Raw genomic sequence first — 26,608 nt, 5'->3', positions numbered from 1 at the left:
AGGAATTATGACTAGGCGCATTTCATCAATGAGGAAAGCAAGGTACGAAGGGGTTAAATGACTTGAATGATATCATATAGCTAATAAATACCGCAGCACAGATTTGAACCATGTAGTCTAAACTCTTAAAATCTGTGCTCTGTTGTAACCATAGGTTTGCTACAAGGCTCAACAATGAACAATATTTTCATAGTTGTCAATCTGTGCACACTGAATACTGGTCTGACCTATAATTATGACCTGATTATATACTGAGAATGGGGGGAGAGGAAGTATGTTGGGATAAGGTCGGGGAGTTAATCCTCATCTTCCCTGGTAGAAAGTTAATACAAATGATTAAAATTAGAAGGAAAAAAAAGTAAACCTATAATAATTTAAGTATATTCCTTAAAATACACAAGTAAGTCACAGAAGAAAAAGCTGAAAAAATTTGGAGAGGGTAACTGGATTTAGGGGTAGAGAAAGGAAAAGCAAGGCACTGATGCTTTTCACTATTATGGTTAACATATTTCCGCTTTTGAACTAAGCATTCGCATTTCTTTGATTTAAGAAGCCAGTTTAAACAAAATTTGTAAATACCGGGGAAAGGTAAGGAGGGATGGCATCTAGTAGTGAAATGGGCACTTGGACGCTAGCGGCAGGAGCCAGGACTACCGCGGCAAACCAAGGACAAGCTCTACTGGTCTTCTTGCAACTATCCAGGCGTACCTTCTGCACCAAACACCTCTCCACAGTGAGAGCAGAAGAAGTGCTCTGGGTGCCAGGTTTGGTTCATTGCCGTCAGCACTTTCTGGAAAAGGAACACACGGAGCCATATTAGAAAGTCCCAGAGCTATAAACCAGGGCCCCAGTGCAGAAGCAGGGGAAGGGGGACGACTTACATCCAGGATGGGAGCAGCACAGTAAGCGCAGCGTGGGGAAAAGAGATGGTGGTAGTCCTTGGGGCAGTAGGCCAAGCCACTCCGCTCAAAGAAGGGATGGGAGCCGATCTCCTCCTTGCAGTGAGTGCAGACAAAGTGCTCTGGATGCCACGCTTGCCCTAGAGCATGGATCACCTGGGGAGGAAATAAAGCATGGCAGGCGATGGCAGCTGGGTCCTGGAGGGCCTACAGGTCGCACAATTCTGGACAGAACTTTTTACACAGTATTCCACGCAAACAGCGCCCCCACGGAGTTACACAACACAGAGGCCTAGACCCAGGTCCCACCTATGCGGTCTGGGGTCCGTGCTTTACGGATAGTAAAAGGGAGCCCAGTTTCCTGACTAATCATGCTGATAAAAGTCTGTAAGTGTTCGTTACCACGACACTGCCCTGGAGGTGGGGGAATCAGAATCGAGCACAGTAGCGATAGACAGGGATAACTACAGTCTGGCCTGGAGGAATTCCTGGAAGAGGAAAAGGCCAAATGAGAGTTTTTATTCCTCTGGTCTGAACACCTCATCTCCTGCCCCACACTGAGTCAGATCTCAGAGCCCTTTATTGTGGTTTTGGTGAAGGATGATGCAGAGCAGGAGTCTGTGGCCATGATTCAGAGCTGAGTCAGGTGAAAGTTACCATCAATCAACTTGACTGAGAATGTTGGGACAGAGTGGACAGTGGGAAAGTCCCTCCCAGGACCAGAAGTACAGAAAGGCAGTTAAGAGTCACACCTGGGAGTCAGGCTCTCCCGGTTCAAATCTTCCCTCTACCTCTTTCTAGACTTGGACATGTCAGTTAACATCCTGGAGCCCTTGGTTCCCTCGTCTTTACAAAAGAACAATAGTAGAGTCTCCCTTGAAGGGCTGATGTGACCATTAAGAGAGAATACTTGGCAAAGTGCTCAGCTCAGTGCCTGGAGCACTGTAAGGGATGAGTGATTATTAACTATTATGAAAATGTCTTAGGATAGAAGGTGACAGAGTAATCCTTGGTGGGACAGAGACAGACATACACGCAGTCATACATGGCGGCAGGACCAACATCTCAGCCCACCGCACCTTTCCTGCAATCGGTTTCTGACAGGAAGCACAGTGGCCCTTGGGCACTGTGGCAACTCCAAGGTCCTGCAGATCCTGCTCCAAACCCCCCAGCATTGAGTCCAGGGAGGCCTTGGGATCTTGCTTATTTGCTGTGTGTTTCTTGCTGGCATCTGCTTTCACTGCAACCTGGCACCAGGGAAAGAACCGTGAAAAAGAATCAGTCTCATGAATATTTGCCCTCGTTGGCATCTTCTACATGACTCCACAAGCTCACCTCTACTGACTGATGCTTTGTTCTGTACCTAACCTCTGGCCAAGGCACTGGAAGAGTCCAACATTGTAACACCAATAAAAATGCTTCCATCTCCCTTTTATCCTAAATTCCTCGGGCCAGGTGAAACACGAGTAATCTTCCTCCATTTGTAAATCTTTTCTGACCATGGGAAATTGAGTGTATGAAGATGATACCTTTCCTCACTCCTACAATGACCACAGGTCAACAACTAATCATATCTTCTTTTTGCCCATTTGTTCTGCAATGTTTATTGAGTACCTAGTTTGTGCCAGTCACAGCTCCAGGCTCTTGGTGTAGAGCAATGTACATGGTGACTGAGGAGTCTGCCCTCATGGAATTTATTTTCTCTGGGTGATAGACAATAAACGGATTAAATAAATGTATGATGTGATGTCAGGTAGAGATAAGACATAAGTTATATATCAAGATAGAAGTGCCAGAGGGTGGGACAGATTATTCCATGATGTGCTTAGGGGCTCAGAAATATTGAATTGATGGGAAAAGCATTCCAGAGGGAAGGGAGGCCCAGAGGAAGAGAACAGTTTGGTACGTCAGGAGAAAGTCAGAAAGGTCGGGGGGGGGGGGGTTGGAACAGAGGGAGTGAGAGTAAGCGTGGCAGGAGAAGACAATGGAGAGAGAGGCAAAGATCATGTGGCGCCCTCATGGTAAACTCAGGTTTTATTCCAAGGGTGATGGAGCCTCTGGAGGAGTTTGAGCATGAGAGCGAAAGAATCTGATCCACAAGATCCCTGTGGTAGCTGAGTGAGGAGTTAAGTGTAGGCAAGCAAGAGTGGAATAAGAGACACTAGTTTGGAAGGAGATTATTGTTAACAGTTCAAACCAGAAATAATGACTTGGTCCAGTGTTAGGGGAGAAGGCGATGAGAAACTGTCAGATAAGACTAACTGATGGACTGGATTTATTTAAGCAAACCCCCCAAAACAGTCATTATAACTCATTCAAAGGAAAAGCCTCGAATTACAAAAATGATGCGATGCCCAGCTTGTCCTTCATCACTTCATGTCCTGATTCTCTCTCTCTCAACTCCTTTCCGACTGGGCTACTACTACCATCAACCTAATACTTCCTGATCAGGAAACAGGTGCTCTCTACGGCCTCCACAGCATCAGATTTGCATGCACTAGACAGACATCCAAAGTCTCCCATTCGCTGCCCTCACTTTACCTTTCCAATCTATCTTTCATTCGTCACTAAAAGCCTCCATTGTTTGAGGCCAGTCAGGCTCCCTGCCGTCTCCCGAACGTGATTTGTTAGTGTCTGCCCTCAGGCCTCTACACAGCCTATTTTCACCGCCAGGAATAACCTTGCATTATCTCACTAATCCAAAATGCTCATTTCCCTTCAAGAAACTTATCAACTGACAGATTTCCTTCCTCCTCTATTATATAATGTTACTTAATGTTGAAGAGATTAGTGTTCCAAAGGTTACCATCTGGAAAGCCCAAAGGGATCATCAATATGAAGTAAGTAAAAACACAATTTTATATGTATATACACACATACATATACACACACACATATATCTATCCATATCTACACCTGTTTGCTTACATATTCCAGAATACTTCTGAGTGAATATATAAGAAACAGGGACAGAGGGGTGCCTGCTTGGCTAGGTCGTTAAGCGTCTGCCTTCGGCTCAGGTCATGATCCCAGCGTCCTGGGATCGAGCCCCACATCGGGCTCTCTGCTCTGCAGGGAGCCTGCTTCTCCCTCTCCCACTCCCCCTGCTTGTGTTCCCTCTCTTGCTGTGTCTCTCTCTGTCAAATAAATAAAATCTTTAAAAAAGAAAGAAAGAAAGAAACAGGGACAGAACAGGATGGCTGGGGACAGGGCTGATAGGGAAATAGCTCACTGCAAACTTTTGTACTTTTGATTTTTGCACAACATGAATTATGGCTCATTCCAAAAATAAACAGATATTTTAAAAATGTAAATAAACCATGACACACATTAAATCAATTAGGAAACACAATTAAAACTCCTAATGTAGATTTTTTCCCCAGTATTTTCAGATATACAATACAATGAGGAATGTACCCAGCTCTATTGTAGGCAGTGAAGAAAATTTGTTTCTGACGTCCATTCATTTGTTCCTCTAATATGTCAGGAACTGTGCAGGCATTGGGAGTCCAAAGGTGAGCCACAAAGATCAGGTTCCTGACCTCCCCAGGGACACACCTTTTTAGATACTGCCTTGCAATTATTTCATAGTCACTCATGCGTGCATATCAAATCCTCCAATCAATTTAAAGTGGTTGAATTCTCCACCTTAAGAATTCTAGATGATTTCCCTTAATAAATTATTAAGCCCACTTCTCTGATTTCCATCCCCTGCCAGGCCACGTGAGCTCACCACTCATGCTCTAGAGGCTAGAACAAGGAGGCGGATTTTTATCTCTGTATGGGGCTCAGGACTCCTCATCCTCCTTACTTTCAAAGCCGTACTCTGATCTCCCTGGCTCTGCCTCTGTTTGCCCTCCTCTGTCCCACTCAGGCAGGTCTCCCACGGTCCCACCACATTGCATCCAGCTGTAGATGCCCATGCCCTTGGGGCTCATGCCAACTGGAAGGGCCTCTTCTTTTATCTTTGTATCCAAACCCTTTCCATTCTTTGGAGTCCATCCCACATCCCATCCCCACCTCTGATAAAAGTCTCCACATTCCTAATGTTGGCTGCCCGTATTTTGATAAACTATCTGTGTTTTAATCTACAAATGTTACATGGGCTTCTGCTTCATTTTACCAAGCACATTCCACATTCCTTGAGATCAGAGCCTGCATCGTATTATCTTTTGTGTTAATACATAATAGAAAGTTGAGTTCATCTGCTGAATTAAATTTAGTCTGGGAAAAAAGAATGACAACCAAGAGTTCTGAAAGGGGACGGCAGAGCTGAGCTCCACGGAGACACACTCAGGCACGGAGACACACTCAGGAACTGCACTCACCTGGGTCTGCATCTCACACAGGTGGGCCATGAGCTCATCCAGCTGAGCAGCTGCTGAGGTTTTCGGAGGATGTGGTGCTTCCTTTGGCTTTTGGGCCTCACTACAGGGAGAAAAAAAAATCCTAACACATCAAAACTCAGATAAATGTTAAGCCACACATAAAATACCAGAAAATGCAGTTTTACCTATTAACCCCTTACATGTGAGTAAAACTAGAGAAAGAGAGTATTTAAAAATAGGTAGTGACTAAAAATCTGAACAAGGTCTCCCTGCCTTTTGTCTCTATATCTCCGTTCTAGTCATCTCAAAAACCGACCATTGTTCTCAAGTGAATGAAGAAAAGCGCTGGACAGGTAGCTTGGCAGGTCATTGTCCCCCAGTGGTCAGGTGCAAAGCAGCTTCTGAAAAGACCTTTAAGAAGACAATGGCCCAGGGATGCCTGGGTGGCTCAGTCAGTTAAGCATCTGCCTTTGGCTCAGGTCATTATCTCAGGGTCCTGGGACTGAGCCCCGCATGGGGCTCCCTGCAGGGAGCCTGCTTCTCCCTCTCCCACTCCCCCCTGCTTGTGTTTCCTCTCTAGTGGTCTCTCTCTGTCAAATAAATAAATAAAATCTTTAACAAAAAAAAAGAAGACAATGGCCCAATATACATTTTTTATTTGCAAAGCATTATTTTTGAAATTATAAAGTATTACACTTTCTCTCATTGTCAGGTGAAAGATAAAAACTAAGTAAGAATAAAGAGCAAGCAACAGCAAACTAAGGTCCATGGGCCAAATTTGGCCATGCCCGTTCATTTACATACTGCTGCTTTCTTACAGAGTTGGATAGTTCCAACAGAGACCTTGTGGTCCAAGGTCAAAATATTTACTGTCTGCCCTTTACAGAAAAAGACCACTGAGAGAGTTTAGACAATGTACCTGATGTTCGTTTTACAACCATATAATTGTGACTAAATTGATGATTAAAATTTGGACCCAAGAAACAGAATACAGAGTCTATTCAAATACTTGCCCAATTGTTAGTAAATTTTTTTTTAAAGATTTTATTTGTCAGAGAGAGAGAGAGAAAGCACAAGCAGGGGGAGCGGCAGGCAGACAGAGAAACAGACTCACCACTGAGCAGGGAGCCCCGACGAGGCTCGATCCCAGAACCCCGGGATCATGACTTGAGCCAAAGGCAGATGCTTAACCAACTGAGCCACCCAGGCATCCCAGCCAATTGTTAGCAAATTAACTGTGTATGAGAGCACAGAATAAAAGCTCAATAAATTCTGAGAAGTAAATACTGACCATATTCTTCTATTGCTTTAATACGAATTAATCATAAGAAATCTACCCGCTTAAGAAAAAATAAAGCACTGCCAAATAATTCTTGTGAAGAAAAAAAATAAACTGAATTTTCAACCTATTTAGAAATAGCAATGAAAGCACATACACACACACACACCCTTCAAAGTGGAACCAATATATATATTTTTAAAGATTTTATTTATTTATTTATTTGTCAGAGAGAGTGTGCATGCATGTGTGCGGGCACATGAGAAGGGGGAGGGTCAGAGGGAGACAGAGAAGCAGACTCCCTGCTGAGCAAGGAGCCCGATGTGGGACTCGATCCCAGGACCCTGGGATCATGACCTGAGTCAAAGGCAGACTCTTAACCATTTGAGCCACCCAGACGTCCCACCAATATGCTATTAACAGGAAAAAATACAAATGGATTTAAGTGCAATATTGAAAAATAAGAGGCTAGAAGCAAATAAACAAAACATTCAACTCAAGAATCTAAAAAAAAAGAAAACCTAAAATAATTAAACAGAAGAACTAAAAGCGTAAATTATTGAAACAGAAAACAAACAGAAACTGAGGTTTGGGGGAGAATTGTGTAAATTTCAAGTACATAGAAAAATATGGAAAATCACCAAATAAGTTCTAGAAATATCACAGACACTCAATACTAAAACCAGACAAAAAGAGCACAGTGTACGTGTGTACGCGTGTGTGCATGGGTGCATGGGGCGGGGGAGGGAGGGAAGTTCAATAAAAACAGCAGAAATGAGTTTTAAAAACATCCTGGCTAGATAGTGTTATGCCAGTCTTTCAAGTGTGGTTCAACATTAGAAAAAGGATTACTATAATTCATTATACCCAAGAACAGAGAAAAGCTTTACAAACATATTGATAGGTGTTGAAAAGCAGTAGAAAACAAATTCTACCACCATTCCTGTTGTGGAGGATCGAGGAAAAGAAGTTTCGTAACCTGATAAAGTATAAAATCTATAATGAACCTCATATTTAATGTGCAAATACTAAACACATTTCTAATTAAGAGAAGAGCTCCGTGCTCAGCGGTGAGTCTGCTTAAGATTCTCTCCCTCTCCCTCTGCCCCTCCCCCACCTCTCTAAAATAAAATAAAATCTTTAAAAAAGAGAAGGATGAGAAGAACAAGGACCCTACTATCACTGCTGCTCTGCGGTGTCACTGCAGACCGCATTACTGGATGCATTTAAGAATACAAATACGAGATTTATATATTGGAAAGAAAAAGGTAAAACATTCTCATTCCTATTTTCTCTTTTAACTGGATGGTATGATCACTTACCTGGAAAATGCAAGATAAGTGACTGGATAATTATTAGAATGTATAGAAAATACCAGGATGGTTACTAGGCACAAGAATAAAATGAGGGGGTGCCTGGCTGGCTCAGTAGGTAGAGCATGTGACTCTTTTTGTGTTTTTTAAAGAAAGAACATGTGTGTGGGGACATGAGCTGGGGAGGGGGCAGAGGGAGCAGGAAGCATCAGCAGGAGAGAGAGACTCTTAAGCAGACTCCACACTCAGCCTGGAACCCTGTGATCATGACCCTGAGATCATGACCTAAGTGAAATCAAGAGCCAGACACTTAACCCACAGAGCCACCCAGGGGCCCCAGGGCATGTGACTCTTGATACTGGGGTCGTGAGTTCAAGCCCCACACTGGGCATGGAGCCTACTTAAAATTAAAAAAAAAATTAAAAATTAATTTAAAAATAAAAAAAGAATAAAATGAAATAATTAGTATCTTTCCTATAGACCAGTAGTAGCTGATTTGAAAATCCACTGGGAAAAAAGAACATGTTCATAATACCAACAAAAAAACTATAAAATATTAAAGAATCACTCTAACAAGACTTCTATGAAGAGAAACCCACTGGTAGACATACAAGATGCACATAAATCATGATACATAATATGATGTCAGTTTCTCCAGTTAAACTATAAATTCAATGTAATTCATACAGAAATCCTAATAGAATTATTCAAGTTCATTAATAAGTTGATGCTAAAATTCGTGGGCTAAAATACTCAAGATAATTTTGGGGAAAAAAAAAAAGAGATGAAGAAGGAAGATCTGTCCAATAGCTGTGCTTTCCTATAAATTAACAATAAAATTTGTGTGATGTTGGTAAAGAAATGGACAAACAGATCAAAGGAATGGAAGAGAGAGAAAGCCCAGAAAGAGACTCCTGAACCATGAGAATTTTGCATATGCTAAATGTGCCATTTCAAATCATCAGAAATAGACTATTAGACACAAAATGCATGACAACCTATTTGAAACACAATAAATTTAGATCTCTAACAAACTCTACACATGAATAAGTTTTAAATGAATTTAAGACATAAATACGTTTAAACATTAACAAAAAAGAAAATGGAGGACACTTTTTATAATTTGGGGTGATGAAGACTTTCCTAAGAAAGGCATAAACTCTGAAGTGAAGGAAAAAAAAAGAAAAAATATTAATAGGGCCAATCTCAAAAAAATTTAAACATACATAAGTATTTAAAACATAAATAATATCCAAATATTAAAAAGTCTACAAATAAGGCAAGCTAATAGAAACATGGGCTAGGGGATTAAAAGAAGAAAAGCAAGTTTCAGAAAAAGAAATTTGAATTTTTATTACCATATAAAAATATGTTCAATCTCAATCTTTAATATCCAAATTAAATAGTGAGATACCAATTTTTACCCATTAGTCAAAAATCTGAAAGACTGATAACATGCAGTGGTGGCAAAAGTCAGGATTATTTTACACATATACATTTACATACATCATAGGTAGCAATGTAAATTTATTATATCCTTTGCAAGGCAGTATCTATCAATAATTCATATGCATATATCCTGGGATTCAGCAATCTCACTTCCAAGATTCTATCCTACAAGAAAATGAAGATATACATAAAAAGGTATATGTCGATGTTCCTTAAGACAAAAAAGTACAGTCTTTATGAACAAATTAAAAATAAAATAAATGGACATATAGCTAAATAAATTATAGATACATGCTACAGAATACCATGTAGCTGCTAAAAAGAATGCAGGCATAGATTTATATGAATTAAGGAAGACTTTTTTTTTTTTTAAAGATTTTATTTATTTATTTGACAGAGAGACAAAGAGAGAGAGAGAGAGAGAGCGCGCACAGGCGGGGGGGCAGAGGCAGAGGGAGAAGCAGGCTTCCCACTGAGCAAGGAGCCCAATGTGGGACTTGATCCCAGGACCCTGGGATCATGACCTTAGCCAAAGGCAGACGCTTAACCAACTGAGCCACCCAAGCACCCCAAATTAAGGAAGACTTCTAAGATACATTGTTAAGAAAGCAAAGCCCACAACAATATGAAAACTATCCTTCCATTCATGTGAATTTATAAGCACATAAACCTAAGTGTGACTTTGCATACACAAAGGTCTATAAGGAGCCATATCTGACAGCAGTTACCTATGGGGATAGCAATTAATGGTGGTAGGAGGATGCGTTCAAAGGGAGATGGTCTAACTTTTTACTCTGTATATTTCTGAATTCTTAGTTATTTTTACTATTAACAGGTTAAATATAAAGTTAATGTAAGTACAGAAAATTTTAAAGATGCAGAGAGATATAAAGAAAAAATTAAAATCACACTTAATTCTCCTTTTGAGAGGCAATTAATCATTCTGGACATGTTGGCTTAAACCATTATGCCCTTCTATGATTGTGCCTAATTTTGGAAAATTAGAATGATCTTTTTTCGTATTTTGAAGTGTCTTTATGTATTTTCTTATCTAACTTGGCATCCACAGCTAGCACTTTCTGTCCACTCTATGTCAGGCCCTCCATAAAGGGTTTTACACATGTTCTCCTTAAATCCTTATAACAACCTTAAAAGCTAGGTATTCTCACCCCCAGAAGAAAACACTGGGGCTTAGAGAAGTAAAAAGCTTTGCTCTATATAATACAGCTGGTAAGTAACAGAATTTGGGCCCACAGACTGCAAAGCTTATGTCCTCTAGCACCATACTCAACTATCCTCCAAAATGATCTTTAAAGGCTATCCAGCTTTCAAATGTAGAATGTACCATACTTTATTAAACCAACCATTTATCACTAGACACCTAGATTGTTTCTGATTTTCACTGTTATAATACAGTAAATAAATATCTGCACCCATATTTGATTATTTCCAGAGTAAATTTTGAGAAGTGGAATTTGAATCATATAGGTAACTGACTCTGGAGTAATGTTGTAACCAACATTAACTAAGCTTAGCTAACAATCCACCAAACTGACTCTGACACATTCTCTCTCTCTCTCTCTCACACACACACGAACACATGCACGCAAAGCCATAAATAAACCAAATATTGTAAGTCTTCCACTAAATATATTTTCAAAGATGAAAATATAGATGTACTACTTTACTTATTTTTGTGTATTTATCAACCAGCCAAAAGGCAGAAGGAAAATACCTTCCTCTCTTAGGGAAAAAAGACTGTCTTTTGGGTACCACATGTCCCACTACTAACTTATGTTTGAGTATTTAGCTATAAGAAAAAAGTAGGAGGAAGTGGATATCTTCCCCTCCAAAGATAAAAGATTTTGTCTTTTAGGTACAACATGGCCTCCTGTCAGGCATAATTTTTTTTGTCTAATCTAGGAACAAAAACCGTCAGGTATACAAGTGCTTGATTTGGTCCTTGGAGGCTTCCAAGAAAGTGCAGGGGAGCTCCTCACAACACTTTTAAGTCATAATCACGCAGTCATTGCTGCCACAGGCATGTGTCTTGAAAGTACGAAAGGCAACAGGACTGTCGGCACATTCTCTGCTCTGCTTCCCCGTGTAGAATAAATGTAGCTTCTTATATGGGTCTGTACGACCCTAAAAACCTGTCTGTCTCACAGTTAGGGCATCCTTGTGCTTACTCAAAAAAATTGTTTTTGGTTTTTAGCAAGATTCCTAGAGCAGTATGGAAAGAGAAGTAATCATATTTGTGATACCCTAATAGTAACTGAGTCGACAATATAATATTCTAACTAAGAATGGAAAGGCCTTAAAGAGTTGGTGATTACATAACTACAGGAAGTGTTCCTCAAAAGAGAGGAACCTCAAAATCAGAGCTCCTTTGAATTGTACCCTCATGTCTTGACGATGGTAAAAGTGCTCTGCTATGTCATGAGCAACAGTGTAATTCATGAGTCAGAGATTTTAATAATATCCAAATACAAGAGATGCGTTTAAAAGAATACAGACTCCTCACGTGAGGGGCTTCACTGTGCTGGAGTTTTCTCCTATTCATTCTTCTGCAAATGTTTTTATGAATTTTTTCTCCTCATTCTTACCAAAATTATTTTTGTTCATGTGTACATTTCTAAATTATTGTTCATATTGCTACTGATATATAACTACATTAGAAATATTATCACGTCACTATACTCGCAACTAGTATTGAATAGTTTCAAGGTTGAGAGCAACATTCAGTTCACTTAAACAAGACAGAGGAAATTGTGAAAGTGGGATGCGGGAATCTGGTTTCTGAGTCTCAAGCTCTACCTATGCATGGGAGCATTTTCGGCTCTGAGTTACACCAGCCATATGGATTTGTTTCAGTCTATTACATACTGACTAGGCCACCTGGATTTCCTATCAATCTCTCATGCAAATCTTCAGGGCAAGTATCACTCCGTACTTGGGGAGGTGTATCAGTCACGGCCCACTCCAGAAAATGCAAACATACTGGGAGTAAGCCGAAGGAATTTAATCCAGAAATTTGATTACACAGGTGATGGCAGAACTAAACAGAAGATATTGAGGTAACTCAGAGATAAGCCACAGCAGGTAACCATTACGCCAAAGGGACCAAAAAAAAAAAAAAAAAGCAAAGTTACTAAAAGCCAGGGGCCAAGGCAGATAGGCACATGCTGGAATCACAGCGGCTCTGTCTTGCTCCAGCTGAAGCCATAAAGGAGGTGTAGCTTGCTGACCTGGATGACCTGTGGAGAGAGACTAGGGGAAGAAATGTCCTGACTTGCCTTGCCTTTCGCCCTCCAGCTCTCTCTGCACAGTGCCTCCCATTGGTCAAAGCCAGAGAAAGCCAACTAATCCTGGAGCCTGGAAAACCCAACCGACAGGGGTCAGCTCCCCTGGAATACAGAGCAGAGCAAGAAAAGAGAAAGAAATGGGAAAAAGATCAAAGACTTATACATTGGTGTGCCATCAATTGACCACAATGCCAGATGTACAGAAAAATCGCTGTCAGTTGTGCTGGCTTTTATGTTCTGGGTGCCTGTGTTCACTAATATTTCTGTTGAAGTCTTGGTTTCCTAGTTTTTAAAAATCAATATTTACTGCAAGTCTATGTGCACCAGGCACTGTTTTCTTGTTGTTTTGCTTTTATTTTTTTACAAGAAGGATGGACAGGGTGGTCTAGGGGACATCCCACCAGGCCATCTCCTGGAACTGGAATAAACTGGCAATTATATTAATAAACTGGCCTTACTCCCATCGAAGTAGAAAGAGTACTCAGGTGGGAAGTTATAAAAAGACTTCATGATAACACAGGTCCTTCCCTTATTTGGCATCATGTGTGCGCTCCTGGCTGCAATTCTAGAACCAAATAAGGTGTGGTGTGGTACTCTTTACCACACATGAGCCTTTGCTGTCTTGTTTCCCTTTTAATTTCTTAAGCCCTTCCATTTGTTTCCCAGAAAGCTGATTTTTTTTTTTTTTTAAATGACAAGCACTACCTGAAGAGAGAACAAGAAAAGCAGCCTTGGCCAGAAGAAATGATTTAGTAAGTGGGTCTGTTTCAGTATGTAATGTTTTTAAAAGGAAACCCCCTTCCTTGGCTAAATAAATCTTGAGCAAATATAGAAAGAAGTACAGATTCATTAGAAGTACACATTCAGTAGTATGCTGCAGAGACCCTCTCGTCTTGGTTTGATCCTAATCCTAGCTCTGGTTTTGTTGGCATCTTGCTGAAATTTCATTAGGTACTTCCTGTTCCATGATCTGGAACATGCTATTTAGAGTAGCCCAGCCAAAACATGTGTGGTGACTCAAACTATTTACACTTTTCTCAGGTGGTGAAGGAAATAGCAGAGCCCACCAGCCCAGACAACCCATCTAGAAGCCACGTACCCTGAGAAACTGCCAAGTGAGTTTGGCAGAATTCCACCTCTGTTCAAACACTGGGGAAGAGGAGGAGTGACTTAGCAGGAGTTCTAATAATGAACACACGCAAAAGCATCCAAACCCAGATTGATAAAATTATCTAATAACTTTAATTTTTTTAAGTATTTAATAAAAAACATACCTGTAGACATTGTGCTCCTGGATATGGGTAGTATACACGAGCTGCACCTAAGACATGTAAGCGACAGAGAAGAGCAGAGAATGAGTGTCTGTTAGGAGAATGTTGGCACTCATCTACACCCAGAATTAGGGGATGTTTTTAGCTTCTAAACGGGACTGGTAACTAGCGTATCTCTGAGATCTTTCACAAGGGAGAGGAAAAACAGCCATCCCACAGCAAAAGGCCACGTTCTAAGCAAATAATAATGTCCCTCTCCCTGCCCCCAAAGCACTGAAATCGAGAAGTTGATCGTACTCACATAGGAACCACAGAACAAACAAAATGAATCAGAACAAAGCTCTTTAACTAGACAGGATGGTGTCTAGGGGAAGACTATAACACAACTAAATTTAACATACAAAAACAATAATAATAATGTGTGTCTCTAAACGGTAGTTGCCTAGCAACTCACTCATTTATTGAACAAATATTTATTGAATACCTGTCATGTGCCAGGGCCAGGGATGCAGCAGTCAAAAAACAAAACTAAACGAACAAACAAAAATTGTCTACCCTGACCTTACATTATGGTGGTGAGAAACAGGTAATAAAAACATTAATAAGAAAAAGAATAAATCCATTAATATGTAAAACTCATCAGGAGGTGGGAGATGAGAAATGGGGGAGAGATGGCAATTAAAAATATATTGATCAGGGAAGGACTCACTGAGAAGGGGACACTTGAGTGAGGATTCACAGAAGGTAAGGGAAGTAAGCAGATATCAGGGGGAACATGGTTCAGGGGGCCAGCACCCTGGAGCATCTGTGGAACAGAAAAGAGGCTGGGGTGGCCTGCACAGTGAACTGGTGAGACAGGGATGGGAGTAAAAGAGGCCAGATCAAGCAGGTAGGGTGACCATATAATTTATTGTTCAAACTGGGATGTTCTTGAAAGTGAACGAGGGGAAGGTACCAAAAATAATTAATACTCTATAATTTTTAAAATATATATTTATTGACCAAAAGCTTGGTTTTATTGTATTGATGGACCTACAAAATAATTGTTGAAAACTTATTTTCAAAATAAAATTTTCTAGAATATTTTAAAATGACACATAGCTAAAAACATTAATTTCTTTTAAGATTTATTTATTTACTTGAGAAAGAAAGTGCACGCATGCAGGGGAGGGGCAGAGGGAGAAAGAGAGAGAATCTCAAGCAGACTCCCCACTGAGTGCAGAGTCTGACTTGAGGCTTGATCTCATGATCCTGAGATCATGACCTGAGCCAAAATCAAGAGTCAGATGCTTAACCAACTGAGCTACCCAGTCGCCCCAAACATTAACTAAAAAAAAAAAAACCAACAAAAATACTTTTATATTATTTGAATATTTTTAAACAGCACAGTAAATAATTACTCTTGATATAGATTCATATCCCTTAATTGGTTACCTAGCCATTGTTGCCTCTAACATTGTGATGTGGAAATTTTTCTGAAAGATGTCTTTTTTTAATCTGATCTTATTATTTTCATATTTTTAATAAAATTGCAAACTTCCGCAGAGCTGATTTTATAATTAATATATTTTGAAGTTGTTGACACTTTTAATTGATGCTTCTCTATAAACCATAATTTTTTCAATTAAGCAAAGGCTCCCACTCAGCTGCTGTTGATCCTCTAAATTCAGGGCATATTCTGCTAAATGGAGAATATCCTCAATTGTTTCCCATATTAAAATGTATAAATATTTCTGCCCCAATATTTTCACAGGTGCTGTATTTCTGCCTCCATCCGGAGTACCTTTCTTTAGTAATGTTTTTACAAGATGAGCTCTTAAGTTGTCTCTATTCAAGATTCTTTTTAACATGTTGCCAAATGTAGATACTGCAAAATCATAGGCCTTCACAATTCCATCCCATTCTGGTGGAGAATATAAATTTATCCAATTAAAATTAGAAACTCCACCAAAGGCAAGATTTTTCCAAAGCACGATTTTCAAATTAGGTAATTAAACCATTTGAGCTCTCATCTTTTAACTTGTTCAATTCCTCCCCAGCTTTTGTCAAGAGACATTTGAGCCCTTTCCTTTTTGCAAGCTTTGTTTTACATAATTGCAACTTGCTAAAAGCTTCAAAAGCTGAATTTCCATGCTACATTCACTGAATAATTTGATTAAATATTTCTGACTGATCTTGCACATAATGTAACCTATATTTAAGTTGCTTTACAAAGCATTTTTTCAAAGGCTCAGGCATTTCTAAAACCTGATGACAGGCAACACAGAAAAGCATATGCAACCATACTGAAATGTTTCTGTATTCAACATCAGCTTCTGTCACAAGAGCTTTGTAGATGAGTTATACATGTACTGTGCTTATGTGTAAATATATATTTGTAAATTTTGACATTTGCAGTTTCTAGTTTGATTGATGGAATCCTGCAGCTTCTTTGGATGCAGTCATGAACTTTGTGTACATCACAACCAATTCTAGGCACGTTTCTGCTTCATAGGTTTTTAAGTCTGTAAAGAACATTTTTTTTATCATAAATCTGTGCTCCACCAAAATTTATATTCATATTACCACCAAAAAAAAAACCACCCACTTTTTCTTCAATGTTGAACTTCTCAACTAAATTTACAATAGCATTAACAATATCGGATGTTTCAATTCTTTTTGACAGAAGAATGAATTTCCAAGTACTTTACTTCGATCCTTTGGATTGGATAAAAAAACGAAAGCTTTTGGAATTAACAAATGTCCTGACTGAGGTGGCACTGATATAAAGCTGACATTATTTGGTGGTTTACAAAGGGCATCAACTCAATCATCACGTTTACACTTTAGTTACAAGCACAAGATAACTTGAAACTGACAATGAGCAAAACCAATTTAGAGGCGTCACTTGACCCAAATGGAAAGGTGTGCTTCGCCATGACATGTAGACACACCTCCTGCAGTTGTACATGTTAAATCATTGGGCACACTCTTCTTAAACTATTAACTTCTGAAGTAGAGGCTGATGCTTCTTCCCCATACCTGTGTTTTCCTGTCTTCCAAGGGGGCAGTAATCTACTTGCCTCCAGGGTGGCCAGGAAATGTTGGCAAATATTTGGGGCAAATTACACATCCCCCATCAATTTCTTGAGAAAATTAAACATGTAATTTTGGATTTGGTTTTGGTTTGAGCCAAATGCTGCTCAAAGCATCGAATGCAAAAATAAAAACATTGCCAAATAATGAAATAAATAGCTACAGCTTTACATATACCATTAAGGCCAAAACTGCTTTACCGAGAACTTTTAGATTATGCTACACTCAATGGCAAGAATGCTTGGCCTCTATTTCCTAAACATAATTTGTATGACATTAAGCCAAAGTTTCCCATGTTTTTTTCTGATCCTGAGGAGGCTCTATGTACCTCATAAGCACGAGTGGTGGTATACCAAGTGGCCATCTGGGGGAAAAGCCTCGAAAGTTTTCCTGCCACCACCTAACACCAGAGGAGTTGGTTGTTCCTGACTGATTGTGCTTAAGCTCTTAGCTTTAACAATCAGCACTCTGCATATTATCCCTGAAAGGGTGCTTACCGGTTAGGATTTGTCTGAACAGGATCAGGGAAAGAAGAGATGAGTTATCATTAGCCATCTTTGGATTTAGCCATAATAAAGTTAGAATTCTGTTCACTGAATATATTTCACATGCTACTAGACGAGACGTTGGAAGAAGCCAGAAGAACCAAATGGAGGTCTATCAACCCAACCTGGTTTACGTTAGTGGAAATGCTAACAAGAAAACTTCATAAAATATGGAAAATCTATGGTAAATGGCAAAGCCAATAACTGAATGTTGAGAAAAGAAGCAAAAACCCAGGGCTTTTCCAAGTGAACAAGGACATTCAGTCACGCCACTAAGGTCAGTGTAAAGACCATGGCTTTTACTTCAATTGGAGATGGAAATTCACAGTGGGATTCTGAGTAGAGGAATGATGAGATCTGATTTAAGTTTTACGGGATCACTTTGGCTGCTACTCTGAAAATAAAATGCAGGGGGCAAGTATAGCAAACCAGCTAAGAGCCTGTGGCTGTGATCTTGCCTTGAGGAGAAAAGACAATAGCATCCTAGGAGGGAAATAAATGTGCATCCTTAAAACTATATATATGAAAAAAAAAACAAAACTGTATATATGTAGCTGAAGGGAAGAACAGTTAAAGGGGGAAAGAAACACAGGCTCAAATTTTAGGGCCATGCAACCAGGAGTTCATACCAAGGGCGCAAGGATGAATCAGAATACTGTTCAAAACACTGCATATGAAGAGTATCTACTTAATTCCTCTTAAACTAATGCCATTTTCATCAAGCAACTTCCTCATTATAAAGTAGATTCATGTAGACTTACCAACAGGAAGGGAATATGCGAATCAGCAAATACTGTTCTCCGTTGTACTTGATGGTTTTGACTCTAACCAGAAATTAATAAATTGGATTTCTGGGTTTTTCTTATATACCATCTCTTATGAGTATAGCTTGTTTGTGTCGGTTCCCTAGAGTGCCATCACCTGTAGGTGTACTACTAATTGGGTTTCCTAATAATTCAACAGAAAATAAGACCCGGAAAGTTGTGACTTTAAAAAGTCACCCTGAAAAGACTTGTCTGAGCTGCCACTCGGCCTTGCCCAGGTGACCCCCAGTCTTGGTGAGTGCCATTCCAGTCAAACTGCAACATGCAGCTCTGATGCCCAGACAGTCCTACCAGAAGAGTCTGAGTAAAATAGGGAATACTGTGTTACCATGCCCTCATTAGAAAAAATTCAGTTCTCAAAGGCTTATTCTTCTATGATGATTTTCTCAATTCTCATCCTTTCCAAAAATAGTCACCTTCAAGTTTTTCATAAGGGATTTTTCTTTCTCTTTCCTGGATACACGATTCTCCCTTCATATCATTTTATGTGAGATACAATTAATTTTCAGAAAGGCACTCAAACATGTATATTCAAGGTACTGCAATAAATGAAAAGTTACCGGCAAGGGACTTGCATCATTCTGAACAGAAGGGGTCTCTGAAGTCTTAGCAAGGTTACTCTCCTTTCTGGAGTGCTGATCCAGGGAAAGAGGAGCTGGGTTGGAGGATTCATCACTGTCTTGGAGGGTGGAGCGCTCCAGTTCCTCCAATAAGGCATCTGTATCATAAGATATGAGAGAATCATAATACAGAACATGGGATGATTCCTCTTCTGGGATGATTTCCTCCTTAAATATCGCTCCTGTGCCTCCATTCACCTCCTTCTTCTCTTGGGTTAAGGCTATCTTCAAATATCTTCCCTTACTCTTTATTTTACTTCAAGAATGTGGTCTATTCTCCCAGAGGATGTTTAATGCCTCCACATACTGTGACCTATTTCCTATGGTTGCATCCAATTTCACAGCATCACTCAAGCATTTGATTTCTTATATTGCAGGGTATTAATTTTTATCATTCATGAAGGGTGGGTTGTCCACAAAGATCCCCAATTAGAAAAAAAGTAAATCCTATATATTTTTCCTATCAGAAAAGTGTAAGTAATCACATTTTTTTCTAAATGTACCAAGACAGTAATGCTTCATTTTATTTTTTTATTTTATTGTTATGTTAATCACCATATTACATCATTAGTTTTTTTTAAATTTTTTATTGTTATGTTAATCACCATATATTACATAATTTGTTTTGGTGTAGTGTTCCATGATTCATTGTTTGCATATAACACCCAGTGCTCCATTCAATACGTGCCCTCCTTAATACCCACCACCAGGCTAACCCATTCCCCCACCCCCGTCCCCTCTAGAACCCTCAGTTTGTTTCTCAGAGTCCATAGTCTCTCATGGTTCACCTCCCCCTCCGATTCCCCCCTTCATTTTTCCCTTCCTGCTATATTCTTCTTTTTTTTTTTAACATATAATGTATTATTTGTTTCAGAGGTACAGGTCTGTGATTCAACAGTCTTGCACAATTCACAGTGCTCACCATAGCACATACCCTCCCCAACATCTATCACCCAGCCACCCCATCCCTCCCACCCCCCACTACCGCTGGAGTGGTGGGGAGTAATGCTTATTCTTAACCTGATTATTTTTTTCTTATATCCCAAGCACGTAACAAAATTTTCAAAACAAAGTAGAAGTGTTCTGTCTTTTAGGGCATATAGGGTAAAAAAAAGGGGGGGGGGATCAAGGAGAAAATAGATATTGTGAAATCAAGCAAGAAGATGTTGCAATCCAAATCTTGAGATTTGTTTCTCCTGTAGTTTTCTTGGAAAAAACCAATGCACTTTACAAGTATCACACTACCACTTTTCTGTTATGATGAAATTAATAATAATAAAAATTTACACATTACAGGCACTATGCTTAGGAATTTATATATTTAATTTAGTCACCCTAATGCTTTAAGGCAAGTGATATTATTGTCCTTATCTTGTAGATCAAGAAAGAGACTGGGGCGCCTGAGTGGCTCAATTGGCTAAGCATCCAACTCTTGATTTCGGCTCAGATCAGGATTTCGTTGTGGGATTGAGCCCCGCGGAGCCTGCTTAAGATTCTCTCTCTCCCTCTTCCTCTGCCCCTACCTCCCTCCTCCCTCTAAAAAAAAAAGAAAAGAAAAGAAGAAAGAAAAAAAGTAGCATCACTGCTACTAATGCAGATCCTATCTGATCCTGGGCTATCTGATCCCAGCCCCTGCACTAACTTCATGTCAAAAATTCCGGTCCCCATCTTCATGTGGATTCTCAGGATCATCTTGGCATGATATGCTCTTCTCTGAAGCCACTTCCTCATCTACATAATGAAGCAATTCTATTACAAATTTTTTCAAATTGTGGGTTGAGACCCATTAGTGGATCTCTAATTGGATTTTTTACCACAGGTCATGATTTTTAAGTTTGCAAAACAGTGGATTCTATTATTTGACATTATTTGATTTCTGCAGATGAAGGGCTATAGGGAAATATTCACCAATGAACATGACATTATCTGATATTGCTTTAAAATAATCCAGGAGTGTAAGGAATGGGTGGGTGTATTAATGAAATAAGATTGGTCAAGAGTTGATGACTGTTTAAGCTGGTTGATGGGTATACTAGACTTTATTAAACTATTTTCTTTACTTTTGTATATTTTAAAATTCCTCATAATAAAAGGTTTTTAAAAAGAGAGAGAAAACTAATGTAGAAAGAGAAAGAAAAACTTGTTTTCTCATAACTTTATTAGCCAGATTGAATGCCAAACTTCTGGGTTCCCAATTTTTGTTCTGTACCCCTCTATTAAGATATAGCCCTTTTCTATTTTCTAAGCTTTGCTCCAATCAGAAATCATGGATCTTCTTGTATTCAAAATAAAAAGACATTTACAGTAAAGATTAGGGGAGAGGGGAGACCCTCTGTAAGAGAAGCAAACCATATCTCTAAGAGGAGAAGGTTACCCTTAGACGCACCAGTGAACCAAAGTTTAGTGAAACTCTCCCCTCTGAGTCATGAGTTAAGAGGCTTTTCTCTTCCTGTTTCCTAGGAGTGCACATAACACCAACACTCAAGATTATCTTGCCTTCTGCCAAATTCCGTAATTTGCAGATGACTAATTTCAGTATGACAAATGTGGGATTATAAGGGGTGGAGGGAAATATTATACGGAAAACTCTGTAGTCCTTCCCTATAGCCCTTCATCTGCAGAAATCCGATAATGTCAACAGTAACATGAAAGGAATAAAGTGAGGTCTCTTGGGGGATCTCACTGGATTGGAATGATTTCATTCAGAGCTAGAGTCTGCTCCTGGTTCTCCTTTATCTAGCATCCCCAAGTAATGAAGGTTTAGGTAAAATCTGCTGGGTGGAAACAAACCATCAACGTTGGAGGAAGTACTACAAAAAGGAAATATCCGCCTGCCTTTGCTGACATGTCTTGCACCCTATTTCTCTGCAGCAGGGAAGAAAGACCCACCCTAAGTCTTTTGGGTAGTTACTGAGATGCTGACAATCTGAAGAAACAGCTGAGGTTTAGCCACCCAGATAGATTATATGAATGTTACCTTCCAGGAGGCTTGGTACTTTCTACATTTCTGCACCATATTTCTCTACCATTCATCCTGCTCAAGTAGTGCAAAACTGTGCAAATCTAATTTTTATTTTTTTACTTATCTGGGTTGTTCTATTGTTTGGAACTCCTGAGCCAATGCACTGCTAAAATAGGAGATTGCCTTGTAGCTTAATCAGTTTTGGTGTCAGGGGCACCTGAGAGTGATATTGAACACATTTATTTTTTTTCTTAGTTATCTCATTGGAAAAAAAAAGTGGACAATACTTATTTCAGAGAGTTGCTTCAGACACTAACATGATTAATATATGTAAAAATGTCAAGTTTTAGTTTAAGTCACTAAATACGTATTACTTCCCTTTTGAATTACCTGCATGAAAGCATTAGGTATTGCTAAAATAAGAAAGAAGGGCTAGATTCTAGTGCGCTGGACTTTGAACTCAGGCAGAAATGTGAACTTCCCCAATTCTCACACAGAGTAAGAATCTGGACTCTACTCCAAGTCCAAAACACATTCTACCCCAAGCATCAAAATAGACTTTGCCTCCAAAACAGTTCAATATTTATTAAATAACACTTTTCCCTCTTCATTAACATCTCTTCCCTCCTGTAATTTGCCTATCTTCCTTTCTCTGCTCCTCCAGCCCTCAAATCACACTTTTGACATACCCCAAACATACAAAAACCCAGAACATTGTGGAATTAATACAGCTTGGAAATTGAATAAAAGGTTAGTGACTCAGTATTAGTAAGGATGCCAGCAACAAAAGTCAGCAAAGGATAAGGAATGAATCCCAAGAATGACAAACCTTCCATTACTCCAAAGATTGGAAATCAGGGATCTGTCTGAGCAATGTGGCCAATTGTTTCACTGCTGGTTTTAATTGTTTGAAATGGAAAGAGTATCATATTTGCAGGCCACAGTAATCCGTTCCTTCAGAATTCCTCTGAATAAAAAGCTTAGCAACAGAATCACTGGAGTTTTAGCACTAATTCTCCATGATTTAATACTAAACCATGGAACAAATGAAACTACCCTGGCCTTTGTCCAACGCTTACAGATGTCTCATTCTTGTTCTTCTATTCCATTTCTTCTCCTTATAACACCGCCTTTGTCCCTCTCCCTTCTTTTTTTTTTTCTTCCTAAATCACAAATCTGCAGGTGCCAACTGTGTGACCACCCTATGACCTGCAACAGCCCCCAAGAAGCAAATATTCATAATAAAATGACAATCTCAATCACAATTCGGTCCAAACGTATTTGTGCATAGTTTACCCTGGTGAGCACCACACTCTCAGCCTATTTGTGCCACTGAAAAGAGTGAACCTGTAGTTCCCCAAAACAATCATAGTTCCTCATGCTTCACTCTTGGTTGGGCTGAGGTCATGAGAGAAGTGGAAACAAAATCTTCCAGCACCACCCTCCCTCTGGCTAGAAGTACACCCCACCACAGAGATGGCAGCCAAGTCTTCATTCCCTCAGTTTCTCCTCCAAGAAGGTCCTCACTCACCCAACTCTTCCATTGTCACACACCCAAGATGCTCTGGTCCCACAGGTTGTGAGGAACTGCTTTGGCATGTGCTGAAGAAGAGGACCGCAAAGGAACTGAATGAGACAGCGTGAAGCAGCCTCTATAACCCTTTTTGGTTCCTGTATTTGCTTAGCACTTCCTTTCTTTTGATTTGGTGAGTTTCTTTTTTTTTTTCTTTCTTTCTTTCTTTTTTTCTTTCTTTCTTTCATTTCGATGTTAGTTTTGAAAATGGGACATAGAAAGGTGGGTAGTGGGATTTGAATTCTGTTATTCTGTTAGTGCATTGGTGAGGGTGAGAAAGATTCAAAATTAACTTTAAAAAATTGGGCACCTACTATGCACCAGGATTCATCTTGAATTCATGGGATGGCAGATTTGCACTTGTGTTTTTTCCCAGTGTGGGTATCCCACCGTGACTGTGCATCAGAAAACCTGTATGTGTGTGAATGTGTGTATGTGTGTGTGTGCGTGTGTGTGTAAAGCTGATGACCATGGAAGTGGTTGCCTTCATAAAATTTCCATCAGAGTTAACCAGCACCCAATTCATTCTGCTGTCTCTCTTTACTTAATGATCCAGAAATTATGCTTACCTCCTTTCCTGAATAGACTGTAAATCCATTAAAAGCAGGGCAGAGTAGCAGTCACATTTGGATTTTCAGGGTTATTTCTGCGGTCCAAAACACAAACAACTATAGTGATCATAAAGAATGAAACTGGAAGGCAAGACACAAGGTGTTAAGCTGCAGATGCCTCAGGGAAGCACAATTCCTGCCTAGTTATGTTGCCTAAGAGCAGTTTCTCTGAAAAGGGACTCTGAGATTAACTTTCACCTTTTCTACCACTGTGATTTTATTCACCTTGAATTAAATAAAACATTTACAAAAGGCTTACTGTGAGAAAGCAGTATGTAAAGAACTGTAATTATGGCTCGGTGAAACATAATATTATCTCCATTTTTACCAGTGGTGAAATAGATTCAAGGAATAGTAACTTGTTAAAGATAACAGAATTATAGGTAGCTTTACTATTTACTATAATCCAGATTTAGTTTCAATCCCTGTGATTTTTCCTCTGCAATACGTGGTCTTTTTTTAGGGTGATGTAACGGAATCATTCATTCTCCCATTCCATTGTGATGCTAAGATTTTTTTTCTTTAATAAAAAGGAGATTCCCACTCTGCATTACTTTGAGCAGCCATTGGATGTCAGTGCTGTTCCAAAAGTCTGTTCCAAAAATCCAAATGGGTTTGAAAAAATTCCCATCCACACTAATCCATAGTTTTTACAACTGAAATGCCACTAGTCCTATGAAAGTGCAGAACATTTGATAGCGAATATAAAACATTTGCCTAATCTATGGTGGTAACTGAGCCAAAACACCGAGAGGAAAAATGCACTTCAGCACTTGGCTTGCAAATATTAGACTCTCTCTGTAGGTTAAATGAATGATTAATGTGAAATTTAGAATTGGATCCCTAGATCTTGTTTCCATCCGCTTTCTGGGGGGGGCGGGGAGGGTAGGGGCACACGGGGGGTTAACCCCAGCAGCTTTATTTTCCAGGGGTAAGAACCGTTCTTTCAAATTGCTCCTTGATTATAGTGCATGAAAGGAAGAAAGGAAGGAATGCTGGAGGCCCACTGCTGTCACTGAATGCAACTTGGAAAACAAATGGAAACTCCCATTTGACGCATTAGGATAATTTAGTTGCACGCGCTAGTGGGCAGAAAAGTAGTTTCTGACAAAGCTGCTATTCTAACTGTGCTTCCTGTGCAGCAGAAACATTCAAAACCACAGAAGCCAAGTGGCTTCGAGGCAGGGAGCACGCAGGAGGCCTTCGGTTTCTGAGTAGGTCACAGAATCACACTAACAACCCTTCCCCTTTCCCTGCAGCCCAGGGACCACAGCCAAGCAGACGACGCCAGCTCCTTGGCGCCGAAAACATCTAGTAGAACAGCAACTCTACAATTCTTTCCAGACTTTTATTAAGAACCAAAGGAGTGCTGAGAACTGTGCTACACCCCGAGCACCCGACGGATCCAGATTCAGTCCCTGACCTCCGGGAGCTCACAGATTAGGGAGTCACACACAGGATGACGAGGCGAATACCGCAGGCATGAACGCTAAGCGGTGCGAAGTAACCAAACTAAGGGCTACTAACGTGGCCACCCAAGAAATGTTTCGCCAACACCAACTTAAAAGTCAGGAAAACCATCCCAAGCTATCCCAACCAGCAACTAGCTCGCCATTTGTACTCAGATCTGTGCGGGCGTCGCGGCCTAACCCGGAAATACTACCTCCCTGAAGGAGCAAATGCCGACCGCAGAAAGAGTAAACTACCTTTCCCATTGTGCATCAGTCAAAAACCTCCCAGCATCCTCTCCGCCTCTGGTTTCTCATCTTTAAAGCTCAGGATACTTAGGACTTCATTTCCCAAGATGCCTTTTGACAAGTTAGTTTTGCGCATGCGCCAAGAGGAGGGCCCTCCTTGCCCTCACGACCCCGCCTCTGTTCTACCGCCGCCATTTTTTCAGAGACTTTCATCCGGCAGTCGACGGGGTTTTTTTTCTTAAAGGAGAAGCGACAACTCAAAAAATTTCCCCCTTCTTCCCGCAAGACCTGGCGGCGCTGGGGACAGAAAGGTCACAGACAGGAAAGTGGGATCTGGGTGGAGGCAGAAGAACGCCAAGGCTACTTCCGCGGCTTAAGGAAGAAGGATAGAAAGAGCCCTGTGGCATTAGCGGCTCCTTAGGGAGGCAGGTGCGCGCGCAGCCAGTCCAGGGTGCGCGCGAGGCGGGGAAAAAGGTGCGTTTTCTTTCCACCAATCTCCTCGCGGGACCTGCTCCTCCCACTGCTCCTAGCGCGCGTTGAGCTCGTGGCGCGGGGGGTGGGGGTGGAGGAAGGTCACTTTAGGATTGTCGCGAGACGCAGCCGTTTAACGGTGAGAACGGGTGCGCGGGGAAGGAAACCTCGCGCGCTCCCTTAGAGCCGTTTCCTGATTGGTCGAAGGAAGGGGTGGGGGAGGGAACCCGGGACGTCGCTGCGTGAGAGACCACGAGGGGCAGGGCGAAGAAGCCGTCCCTCCTCTCTGATTGGTCCGCTGAACGTCTGTGGCGAGCGCGCGCGCGCCGCCAGCGGTAGCGGGCCTTGAGTGGCAGGGGGCGGGGGGGGCGCCCTCGGAGCCGGGC

At 40.5% G+C, this 26,608-nt stretch overlaps 1 protein-coding gene across 1 annotated transcript in view; it reads right to left on the bottom strand.

Annotated features, from left to right (window-relative positions):
* The window catches only part of LPXN (leupaxin), a 40,776-nt gene extending 17,238 nt beyond the window's left edge, over window positions 1–23,538 (bottom strand). The window contains exons 1-7 of the mRNA XM_025879160.2: window positions 23,402–23,538; window positions 18,849–19,006; window positions 13,848–13,894; window positions 5,228–5,327; window positions 1,979–2,146; window positions 882–1,055; window positions 709–790 (exon numbers count right to left, since the gene is read on the bottom strand). Of these exons, the coding sequence (XP_025734945.2) occupies window positions 709–790; window positions 882–1,055; window positions 1,979–2,146; window positions 5,228–5,327; window positions 13,848–13,894; window positions 18,849–19,006; window positions 23,402–23,414 (742 nt within the window). The 5' untranslated portion in view covers window positions 23,415–23,538. The remainder of the gene's footprint in view (window positions 1–708; window positions 791–881; window positions 1,056–1,978; window positions 2,147–5,227; window positions 5,328–13,847; window positions 13,895–18,848; window positions 19,007–23,401) is intronic.
* Window positions 23,539–26,608: the final 3,070 nt, after the last annotated feature.

The sequence above is a fragment of the Callorhinus ursinus genome, unplaced genomic scaffold (genome assembly GCF_003265705.2).
Source record: "Callorhinus ursinus isolate GAN/ISIS: 27379988/994484 unplaced genomic scaffold, GSC_fseal_2.0 scaffold21, whole genome shotgun sequence".
Taxonomy (NCBI): domain Eukaryota; kingdom Metazoa; phylum Chordata; class Mammalia; order Carnivora; family Otariidae; genus Callorhinus; species Callorhinus ursinus.
The sequence above is the reverse complement of the archived record's forward strand: the minus strand, read 5'-3'. Positions and strand labels throughout refer to the sequence as shown.